Here is an 11698-nt window from a genome sequence, read left to right as displayed (position 1 = left end):
AAGACGTGAGTCGGTACTATTCTTATATCCACGCGGTGCAACCGGTTGTTTCCGTATGATTGCCGGAAATTAAATAAAAGTACAAGTTCACGCAGATCGGCGTTGCTCACGCGTTTAAAGTGTTCTCTGATGCTACGAAAGAACATGAATTATTCCTTCCTTGAATAAAATCAAATTAAACGCGGAACGAACAAGCACAATATACAACACAAATGACAGTAATACATAATGTTATTTGAGATCGTGTTTTCGCAATCCGCTTTAGGAATTGCGACTGAGCATATTGATTGACCTTACATAATACACCTGTAATAAATTAATCTATATGATTCCCGTTGAAATAGTTTCATCTGCGACGCATGAAATATTTGAAAAATAAATTCAACCTACAGATACTATATTCGTGTTTTGATATTTAAAAAATTTCACTGTGCACGATTATTTTTGTTTTAAATACACGATATCTACAATAAACAGGCAAGGGGGTCCGTGTACGATATCGTAAAAGTTCAAACTTCAAAGTTTGCATTTTTCAGTTCCCGTGTTAACTGAACCGGAGCTCGGTTTCGCGTATAATAGATAACGAAGCTCAGCAATATTCTTATTTGGACTATATAACGCGTTATCGCTAGACTGGGTGTTCAGTCTGTTTCACGCATTCATCGGTTGCACATCGCGAATAATCACTGCCAGCGAAAATGTCAGCATTTTTCGGGAAACGTTACAAGCTGCAAGATAGCCAGAACTTTGATGAATACATGAAAACGTTAGGTAATGTTAATGATCGTTATGTGAAAAAGAATCTTTTTTTTTTTTCTTCTTCCGCGAACTCACGCCGAACATTAGACAAATATGAAGAAGTTGACGATGCTCTTGTCGTTTTTGCACACCGTGGAACGCTCGAAGCCGTAAATACGGCTTAACAACGACCGGTTTTTTGAAGTGTTCTTTGAATTCTCCGGATTTCTAAACCGTGCTTCCTCTTCTTTCAGGCGTGGGCCTGATGATGCGTAAAATGGGTAGCAGCGTGAGCCCCGTGGTTGAATTAACGGAGAACAATGACGTCTACACTTTGAAGACGACCAGTCCGTTCAAAAACTCCGAAATAAAATTCAAGCTCGGCGAGGAATTCGAATAGCGTCTGCACTTTAGAAGGGAACAAGCTCATGCAGGTGCAAAAGGGCGAGAAGCAGACCACAATCGAGAGGGAATTCACGCCAACGGAAATGAAAGCAGTGCGTATGGTTGTGAAAAAATTACGATCGAAATTTGTTGGGTCATCGGTGTCGGTCGTTTGTCGGCGACCTTTGTACCTTGCCGGATGATTCATTGGTCGTTTCGACCCTGATGGTACACCGTGAATCTAATAAAATCTGCCGGATAATCAATTACGTAATCTCACACCGTGGGAGATCATTAAGGAATTACAAGCTTAACAGTTCAATTGAGTTACGGTTTCGTGCGATGGAAGTAGTTTCACAGGGTTGAACGACACAACGAAAGATAACAGGGCCGAACGGCTAATGATAATAACAATGGCTATGTCATTGGTCAAAAGGTCCGACAATTACCGCATGCCTGTCGTATTCGTGACTCGAACAATTTAATAAGAAGTTCAATAATGCAGTTAATGATAATCAATTGTTCTGAAGCCTTGAGGGCTAGTTGGCAAAAATAATATACGTGGGAATTGTTACGAACGTTCTATACGATCTTTTTTTTTATCAATAAATAAATGTATAACGAATGCTTTATTCATGTTGCAGATTATGAAAGTCGACGATATTGTATGCACCAGAGTATACAAGATCCAAGAATAAGAGTACTCCTACCGAAGTGTGGTGTTTCTCAGATCAACGACGAATTAACAACGTTAAAAGTTATTGTTGCAATTCAAAGAATAATACATTGTTTTTTTATAAATGTAAAAGACACAGAAGGTGTACATGAAAACGTATAAATGCATGTATATATTATTTCAAAGTGGAACTATACGCACACAGTGTTTCGAATACGTATATCCGTATATACGTTAAACATAATTATATAACGGTTCGATAGATTTGACAGTTTATATATGTTTTGTACGCTTATTTGAAATAATTCAATTGTTTGCTTTCGCACAAATGGAATCTTTATAAATAAAAAAATTGGAGTAACTACCAGTTTTGTAGAAAAGTAATTTTTTTTACATAAATATAGTTAGTATTACAATGATGAGTATTAATGCAATATTTTAGGTAATAAAATATTGGATAATTTTTATCCCATTATTATTTACAAGTCTATAACATCCCCAGTAATTTATACCACAATTATTCATTTGGATCTATCACCGGTGAAATCTGAAACAATGTTCTTATTTATTTGTATACTGCTTTCACTGTTTTCTAATTATGTAAGTAAACGGTAAGAAAAAGTTGACTCTTACATAATACTCTATGTAACAGGTTTGACCCTCATCTGTTTTAACCATATATTGGAAACACAACAGTCCACATGTATCAGTTCTCAAGGAAACTTTATTTGCATATAACAAGGCTTTCATAGCTGGTTTAATATGTGACAACTTGTAACTAGCTGTTGCTGTTGAGGAACATTGAAAGTTATCTACTAAATCACCTTCATGTGGTAAATCAACATGGCAGATGCCAGCTAAGCCAGCTGTACTAATTCGGAAGCATGGTGCAGAAGGTGACAGAAGTAACTATAATATAATTATAAAATCGTAGAACTGCAGAACCATTAACATGCAAGTTCAATTCTGCTTTACCTCAATTAAATCACTGGTTGGATCGAGCTCGGATAAAATATCCTTCAATAATTCAGTCTGCAGGACTACTTTGTTCAAAACATTTTCTGGGTCAAGATGGAAATCTAACAATTCATCAGGATCTTGAGTTTTTAAGGAACAGTCTGTTATAACACCATCTTCTTCTATAAGAACTGTTACTGGATGCCCAGTACCCTATCATTATAATCATTATTCATTAATATTTATTTATGGCTATTAAGTTTGTAAAGAAATTATTCTGTATATACTTTATAAAACAGTTGCAGAGCCACTGAACTTCCTTGAGAATTTATGTTGCTCCAAAACATACATAGACATTCAACCAAAACATTTAAGTTTATTCGAAAAATAACATCATCCTTCAAATTAAATTCTTGAAATACATGAGATGGGATATAAGCACTTGCCTGCATACATTTTGCATCCTCCACTGTTACTTTTAAACCATTTTCAGTTCCAAAACAAGTTGCAGTCTAAGTATGTAGAATGTATAAATTATTAAACAAACTATGTTTAATTCTTACATAAAAATACTTCGTGCTATCATACCTCTTTAAAGTTAATTGCTTTTAATAATTGGACTATAGTTCTAAGGTTCCCTAATTTTGCTACTAACATATAATTTGTCGTGTCAGGATACATGTTGCTCATATGAAACCTGATACAATAATAAATTTTGGAATTGACGTTCTGTTATATACTGATAAGACAATTTATCTTTAGTGACTGTCGCCAACCAAGCTGCTAAAACATGTTTGCAGGTGAATATACTTTTATCATTTAACACTTGACACCTGTAAGATAAAAATTTAACAACAGTCTGTATGATTAATATTTAAATAAACTTCTAAAGGAATTTTAAATTGTAATACCTAAATGATGCACAAGTGCAATAATTTACATCAGGGAAAAATGTATATATTGATCCTGAAAACCCTTTGACTTGTACTAAATATCTTGCATTATTCCTATCACTATGAGGTATAACTGCAGTTGTTTCAGATGGATAAATATGAGTTATACGTCCTTGTTCATACAACTCTAATGATCTTTCAAATACAGCACCAAAAATATTGTACAAGTTCAATAGTACTTTATCAGAGACTAAAATTATTGACTGTCACATAAAAGATTGTCACAATATTATAAGATATTATACTACATACGTTTCTGTTCCTTTTCAAAAGTTTCCTTTGTTTCCTGTAATGTATTATGTACCAATTCTATGTACTTTGCATCATGTTTGTTAGGTATACAAGCATTGTTTTCCAATTGTTGATTAGAACTCATGAAAGTTAGTATTTTTCTACTAGGTTCAATTGTTTTTCCAAGTACCGTAGGATCAACGGAAAAGATATAGCATAATAAAAAATATATAAAAATTTTAATGACAAACAAAAAATTAAAAGTCACGCGTATAAATGTCACGTTTCATGTGCAAAATACAAATAGGATGTAGTCTAACCGACAGCTATGTAATGACTAAAAGTTAAGTCTTTTACACTGATTTTTTCTTACACAGGTACGTTGAGGCAACTTATTAACTAAGACGCAAAAACAAATCATTACCGGTGGCGTATTTTTAATATTACTTCAAAGTAAACAATTCTACTTGTCAAAACTGGTCAAAACCAGTCAAAACAATGAACACACAACTAACTTCAAGTTATACATATCCGTTCCATTTATTACCAATAAATAAATTGTATTATTCGATCGAACATAAATTAACTGTGGTTAAGTTGAATGGTAATACAGTTATACTTCAAAATGTATGCTTAAATAACATAATAAAATATTGTTTATTCAGTTTTATACATAATTCAAACATCAGTCTAGTAACAATACAATTCACTAAGAACATTAATGTATCAATGTTTCATACGTTGGCTGAACTGAACATTCAAAATGGATCAATGGTAGTTTAACGAATACTCGACGGACGCTATAGCAGCACTTTAAAAGAGAGAAAGTGAGATTGTGTACATGTCTCTCGTCGATTGTGTTAAGATTTGAACAAGAAATAAATATGAGTCGACATCGAAGACATGCTGAGGACTTTACAAATTCTCTACATAGTTTCCGTAAGTAGACATAACACAAAGACTTGAATACCAAATCATAACGAATACCGCTCTGATTGTTCAATCATTTCTTTTTCAGGATATACTACTAGCTCTGACACTTTAGATTCTATATCCCAAGACAGTTTGGATCGACTAAAATCATGTAACTTTCCTTCCAATGGACCTACACGCACTAATAAAAATTCCACTATCTTAGCTGGCAGTTCCACAAAAGATTCTCTAATGCTGGATACCTCTATTTCATTTGTTACATCTGTTGAAACTGCTCCAGATTTAAATAAACGGATTAATCTATTTCAAAGTGAGAATTTAAAAGGTGAATCTGTACATAATGTTGCATTTACACATTTGAAAGATGATAATAAAGAAAATAATGATCCTCAATGTGCAATAAACAGAAATATAATATCGAAAGATATAAATGTATTAGCATCAACTTCATCTGGAAAAGAGAACAGAGATACAAATTATAATATCCATTGCAATAAATCTAACACAGTTCCTATATCAGAGCAAATTGTACTTAAGTCATGGCCAATTCTACCAAATTGTACAAATGAAGACTTACTTATATCTGATAGCTGTGAACATGAACAAAATACTACTGAAATAAACAAATTTGAAACAATACTCTGTTCTTTAGATAATCGGCTTAATCGAATAAAAGAAGATTCACAAACACAACCAATTTTAAAACGTCTGTCTGAGAAGTTTGCACATTCGCCCAAAAATTTCACTGAGAAGTTAGTGACTATTATTGAAGAGTCAGTTATAAATAATGATGACAATACATGTAACACATCTGCAATAAATTTAAGCAGATTAACAACAGAATTTCGAAAAATGTGTAAATTCATAGAGGATGAATCCTGGCCTGAGTGGCCTTCATCTCTTTTATCTACACCTCCAAGTTCAGAACAGATTCTTACAAATTCTCTTTCTAATCAAATTGTCCATACCAATGATTACAAAAGAGACAAATTATTAACTACACCTCCAACTACAGCATCGTTACCTGCGACACCACTGTCTGCCACAGACATAATTAAGAAAAGATTCTTCCAAAAAATCTCAAAAAAGACTTATAATGGAAGTGGTGATAGTTTAATGAATCTGTCTTCAAATATATCTAGTGTTGAATCTTTCGAACGATTAGAGGCTCAGTGTAAGATATTATTTCCTGAAGAGAAACAATATTCTTCACCTTTACAAAGAAGCTTTTCAGTACCTTCATTGTTAAGTATGTCTGAACTACAAAATATTTGTGATCAACAAATGGCTGCATTGAGTGGTTCTGATACTTTTCATAAAGAAAAGTATGTTGCAAGTTTACCCAATTTATTGGAGAAGTGTGTAAATAAATTTGAATCAGATCACAAATCAACAGATCCTAAATTTGGCAATGTATCATATTCTAGGAAGAAATCTATGCAATTCAATAGACAGTTTGACTTTAATACGGTAAGTACTGATGAAGATACAAAGGATTATATAATGTTTGATACAGATGAGTTAGAAAAAACACTTCTGCAAGACATAGCTGAAAAAAGAAAGCGGTGTCTTGATACAGTAAGGCTTATTACAGAAATAAACGCAGATGCTGTAGTTACAGAAGAGGAGAACTCTTTAGAGATAGCTCCCATGCTCTCTATTTTGAATAAATCAAATACATTGGTTAGCACTGAGGCTAAATTTATAAAAACCTTGATGTCTTGTAAAGATTACCTGGCATATCTAGAAACACAAAAACCTCTATTTAATTTAATTCAGAGCTCAGACTCTTGTACACCCAAAACTCCCCAGAAAAATAATAAAAATCCTCATATCAAAGATAATGAAGTAAGAGGTTCAAAAGCAGAACTTTTAAATATAAAGTCGCCTAATTTAATGAAAAACCCATTGAATCGAAATGTGAAAGCTTTTGATATATGTAAATCACCATTGTCAAGGAAAACGGATAACAAAAATCAAGAAAAAACAGAGCATTTTAAGCCAAAACTTTTTGTCACACCAGGGAGAAGTTCTTCAAAAGTAAACTATAAAAGAAAGAAAGAATATTTTCCTTCTATGGGTAGTCTACCACAAAATACGGTAAAAGAACATATTTTGAAAAGTCCACATGCAAAAGGGTTGTACAGATTGAATTATAACACCGTAGTTTCACCAGTTGGTATGTACATAAGAGGTACAGATATGCAACTTATAAAAAATGTACGTGCTAAAACAGATGGCCTGTTACTTACACCTGTAAAGAAAAATGTTGAACGATCACCAAGTAGAATTTCAAAACAATCTACACCACGAAGTGGTCCAACTAAATCTCAGAAAAAGGTTCCTCTCAATATTAATTCATCTCGAAGATCAGGAACAAATCAAATACGCAACTCAGAAGTACATAGAAATACCTTTTTTTTTTAAAACACTATTCCAATAATATTTCCTTGTGTATATTTAACATTCTTCTACATTCATTGTAGGTAATTCTAACACCAGTCGATAATAGTACCCCTAAAAGTCATTTTGTACTTCCTAAGGTGTCTTATAGACTCCCTTCACGAGTTAAAACGGTATTTACTTTAATATAACAATTTTTTATGTTGTTAGTATTATATTTATAAATTGCATCTTTAACAGATAAAGGAAACAAAGTCACCCAAACAGGGAACTCGTGTAAAAAAATTACTGGAATCAGCACACAGTAAAGTAGTTATTCGACATGAAGGTACTAGTGTATACAGTAAAATCTGTATATGTATAAAGTATATATGCTGACATTTGCAATTTAAGTATATGCATTTCAAATTTTTCTTACAGGTAGGATGAAATTGGTTCAAAAACAAGAAGAGGATGATGGGCTAACACCAAATGATGAAGTATTGGACATTATGTATGGTCCAGAAGATGTATCTATACATGTAGAACAGGCAGCTAGTAAAACGAATTTTATTCACAGACAGAAACGCATTTGATTAATATTTGATATTTGCAACGAAATCGATGTTTTATATTTTTGTTACGGGTGAATTGAAAAAGTTTAAAAGAGAAAGACTCTTTAATAAAGTTTGTATTTTATTATATTTACGTTTCACTGATTTTTGCGTTGTTTCAATGGAACTCGTAGTGAAGTTCAAGACTTCTACTTTCTAATACGCGCAGCGTAGAAAACGATAGAAACATAAAAGTACTTTCCTTAACTGTGCTTTCTAATGAGTTTCAAGAAAAGGTATGAAGAACTATACTTCTGTACCATAGTAATTCTGTCATGAGACTCTTATCATTTCTTTGTGTAAAATTTCTAGAATGAATTTGCACGGAACTCTTAAAAGATCCAATCCTTATCTTTCACCGTTGTGTAACTTGCAGACGTTTTCTATTGGGTTCGTGCTGCGCGTTTGCAGGAGCGTACACGTCATTGTCAAGCCCCGACATAATTGTGGATCATTTATAGAACTGACCACAAAGAACATTAATTATTCGTATTTCAACTATAGACATGTGAAACATGGAATAATCTGGAAATTTAGAACTCCATTTTATTGATTTAGATCAAACTATAATTTTAACATGTTTTTAAAATGTACAAATTGGAATAATAATATTTAGTAAGAATAATGGAAAGATATAAAATTTCTTAAGAAAATTGCGTATCTCTAATTGTTCGTTTATATCATATTTAAATTAGCTTCTTCTGGATGTTTTCCAGTTTTGAAACTATAGATTGAATATAAAGAAATATAGAACAAATAGTATAAACTCAGGTCTGAATTAATACGGTCCTGGTTTGCGCATGGCACACACTATGCCGGTTGCACACGCCGTTCAAGCACTTCGGCATAAGAGAGGGCATGGTAGGGGATGATCGATAAATACAAAGCATCACAGCGGAACTGACAAGTGATCATTGTGCTCTCACGAAACTCGAACGTTCACAGCGAAGATCAATTACCATTCAAAATGCCGGGACCAAAATGCGACAACTGCAGTGGTAAGTGTTGATACCATTTTCTAGAAACATTATTTTCATACGTGATAGATAATTATGAAGTACTACAGAGTCTCCGAGTACTAGAAGTTTATACTGACATATTAAATTACATTCAAAATCCTGTTAAGCTTTCTTTTTATAGTATACTTTCTTATATTCGAACATTTACAGTAACTTATTTTTACTTTTTCTTTGTTATTATATAATATACATTGAACAATTTCTTTTGGAACCTTTTATTATTTTTAAATTATTTCTCATTGTTTAATTGTCTAATATAATAGTACGAGTTGTGACATTAAATTTCTGAATAAAAAACATTGCTTTTGTTTAAGTTTTTTTTACAAATTGTCGCCAAAAGAACATTTTAGTGAGTATTTTTTATGAGATTCTGTATGTCTGAATAGATGAGAAATTTAATAAAAGCACGTACTTGTTTGACTCGGAATTTCTTTGTAAAGTCTATAATATACGGGCCGCATGGCTATTGGGCTGCATAGGAAGGAATGAAATAATTTATTCATCAAGCACAATTGCTCCGTGCGCTCAATTGATGAGTTTTATCAAATTTCCACCTATTTTTACTGAATAATTTACGTTTTCTCGATAAATCGTGTAATATATGACATTCCGAAACATTTTTTAATTTATAATGTTCCAATTTATTATAGACAACTGCTGCCAGGACTGCAAATGCGGTGATTCCTGCAAGTGCTGTGACTCTGGATGCGGAGGTATTTATTTACATTCGATATAATTTCAAATTAAATTTTTTATAAAAGTAATATTTAATCGATTAGACTGTGAATAATGTTCATACCGTTTCACGTTTTCTGAATTAACTTGTTATGTTAATGACTGGCTTTATTCGGCAAAGAAGAAAATAAAATTAGTCTTCAACTTTATTAATCTTTTTCGTCTATTTTGTTTTATTTTGTAGTATCTATTATAAATGCATAAAGTCTGCAGTGTTTTTATCATTGAGTGTATTTTAAAGTAGAAAACTACGATTACGTCATAATGTATAAGTATTCGTCATGACATTACCGTGCCGTCTCTCAGATATTACGGTTTAATTTGCTTCTGAACAGAACTTGCAGGTTACTTCGATGGAATGTAGTCACGGTATTTTGCCTTGACTGTATGTGTTTTTGTGTACTGAACCAATGACCGTTTCACCGTGACGGTGTTAATGTCGGTTCATTAAACGGTTGAGTTACGATCTTGGTGTTTCAAACTTAAAGCTTTTACTGTTTTTAAAAAGCGTTAATCGTTTTATTTGTTGTACATTGTACAGTCTATAGTAGCATAAAATATAGTTGTACTAACTGAACTGGACACATAAATCACCTTTTTACGAGCGGCACGAGAATTATTCGGACTCTATATCTATATTATGTACTTTCAGGCAGTACTTCCTATTATAGATAAATCGAAGTTGTTATTCGACATTTTTTCTTAACTATATGCGTTCTATTTCTTTTACAGACAAATGCTGTTGCAAGTCTGGAGGGCAGTGTAATTGCAAACCCTGCAAATGCTAAATTGAGAACAGGACGCTACTAAATTGATGGTTTACAGTGGGATGGATGTCGCGACCATAAATCAGCAGTCGAGATTTTAGATGTCATTATCTACTTTAAGCTCTCTCTCTCTCTCTCTCTATCATCGGTATGATGACTAACGAAGTTTAACAAAATGTACTATGACTGTAATAACATGGAATTGCATTGAAACATGAGCTATATTATAGAAGCATACGAATGCATCAATAAAAATATGAAAAATCATTTTCTCATTTGTCACATCCCATTGCATTTATGCATGTTATATTTCATCGAATTATGATTTCTTGTATAATCATCACCATTTTCTTCAGAAATGGAATAAAGAATCCATAAAACGTTATTTTGATTTCCTGATTTTTATAAACATGAAACTCATTAAGTATAAGAAAATACAGTTATGTAACCTGAATATTGTACTTGTATAGAGTGTTTGCATTCAAAAATGGCTGAACTTGTTTATTGGGAAGTGGCGCGAAACAAGTGCAACTCGTATCAGTTTAAATGTTTAGTAACTGTGTTTTTATTGCTACATTGACGGTTGTGGAAAATTTATGCTTGAATTTATACCGTGCAGTTACACAGAACTATAAGAGCAGTTATCGTTTATTGACTTACCTTGCGTTGATAAGATACCTCCGATTTCGGTAGTGTAAACAGAAATTCGCTGACTAAATATGATTTCCGTCATCCAGGACAATAATCGTCTGAACTTATGTGTTTTTTACACTTCACTAATATAACAATGTTAAGTGATAAATTCTGTGTAAACATTAAAAACACTTCTCACGTCGATAATGATAAATAAACTACACAACAAACGCACAAACAACATTGACGCGTCAAGTTCACGATAATCGGCAATTCGAACTGATGTAGGTTTACTCAAATCTGACGTATGAGAATACATACTAAAAGAATAACTGTCTGTTATTTGCTAATTTTTTTTACCAATAACAGGCCCGCTTGGTGTACCGTGCACTAGTAACGCTCTCTTAATTCCGCCAAGGCTTTACAGATAGCGCCACCAGCGCTAGTGAAATTTCTAATTTAAATGAGTGTATCGTAATTTAAACCATAGTTTTGGTACTTGTGTCGCGTGATAAAGTGTGGCACTTGTGAAATTCGAAAAACTATTCGATTTTATTTGTTCAGTTACTGTTCATAGTGTATATATACTCATTTATTGCATAACAAGTTGAAGTGTAATACGTGCTGTTAGTGGGAGGCAAGTTTCAAGGATCTTCATTTAACGGATTCGGTAATA

General features: G+C 32.8%; 3 protein-coding genes and 1 long non-coding RNA gene across 4 annotated transcripts; 3 read left to right on the top strand and 1 right to left on the bottom strand.

Annotated features, from left to right (window-relative positions):
* The first annotated feature begins 490 nt into the window (after window positions 1-490).
* LOC107185809 (myelin P2 protein) lies at window positions 491-2165 on the top strand. Its single transcript, XM_015573571.1, is given in 4 exon segments — window positions 491-771; window positions 993-1134; window positions 1136-1235; window positions 1767-2165. Coding segments are annotated over 4 exon segments (369 nt in total). The 5' UTR covers window positions 491-698; the 3' UTR covers window positions 1821-2165.
* Window positions 2166-2315: 150 nt separating this feature from the next.
* Window positions 2316-4084, bottom strand: LOC107185728 (cell cycle checkpoint protein RAD1-like). The gene is made up of 6 exons (XM_015573484.1): window positions 3961-4084; window positions 3738-3898; window positions 3043-3267; window positions 2774-2968; window positions 2432-2707; window positions 2316-2345 (listed from the first exon to the last, which is right to left on the bottom strand). Exons 1-6 carry the CDS (start codon window positions 4082-4084, stop codon window positions 2316-2318), a joined length of 1011 nt encoding a protein of 336 aa, XP_015428970.1.
* Window positions 4085-4718: 634 nt separating this feature from the next.
* LOC107185727 lies at window positions 4719-7863 on the top strand. Its single transcript, XM_015573483.1, has 5 exons — window positions 4719-4878; window positions 4958-7272; window positions 7359-7448; window positions 7516-7603; window positions 7696-7863. Exons 1-5 carry the CDS (start codon window positions 4824-4826, stop codon window positions 7848-7850), a joined length of 2703 nt encoding a protein of 900 aa, XP_015428969.1. The 5' UTR covers window positions 4719-4823; the 3' UTR covers window positions 7851-7863.
* Window positions 7864-8768: 905 nt separating this feature from the next.
* Window positions 8769-10656, top strand: LOC107185892. The gene is made up of 3 exons (XR_001516171.1): window positions 8769-8866; window positions 9538-9600; window positions 10355-10656. It is a non-coding gene; the product is annotated as an uncharacterized LOC107185892 (long non-coding RNA).
* The last annotated feature ends 1042 nt before the right edge of the window (window positions 10657-11698 follow it).

This window comes from Dufourea novaeangliae, unplaced genomic scaffold (genome assembly GCF_001272555.1).
Source record: "Dufourea novaeangliae isolate 0120121106 unplaced genomic scaffold, ASM127255v1 scaffold56, whole genome shotgun sequence".
NCBI classification, from domain to species: domain Eukaryota; kingdom Metazoa; phylum Arthropoda; class Insecta; order Hymenoptera; family Halictidae; genus Dufourea; species Dufourea novaeangliae.
The sequence above is the reverse complement of the archived record's forward strand: the minus strand, read 5'-3'. Positions and strand labels throughout refer to the sequence as shown.

Coding starts and splice junctions, on each gene's coding strand:
- LOC107185728 (XM_015573484.1), bottom strand. CDS start 4,084: ATGAGTTCTAATCAACAATTGGAAAACAATGCTTGTATACCTAACAAA. Junction 3,268..3,737: donor ATGCAAGATATTTAGTACAA/GTCAAAGGGTTT, acceptor CTACATACTTAG/ACTGCAACTTGTTTTGGAAC. Junction 2,969..3,042: donor CTCTGCAACTGTTTTATAAA/GTATATACAGAA, acceptor TTATAATGATAG/GGTACTGGGCATCCAGTAAC.
- LOC107185727 (XM_015573483.1), top strand. CDS start 4,824: ATGAGTCGACATCGAAGACATGCTGAGGACTTTACAAATTCTCTACAT. Junction 7,449..7,515: donor TCCCTTCACGAGTTAAAACG/GTATTTACTTTA, acceptor CATCTTTAACAG/ATAAAGGAAACAAAGTCACC. Junction 7,604..7,695: donor AGTAGTTATTCGACATGAAG/GTACTAGTGTAT, acceptor TTTTTCTTACAG/GTAGGATGAAATTGGTTCAA.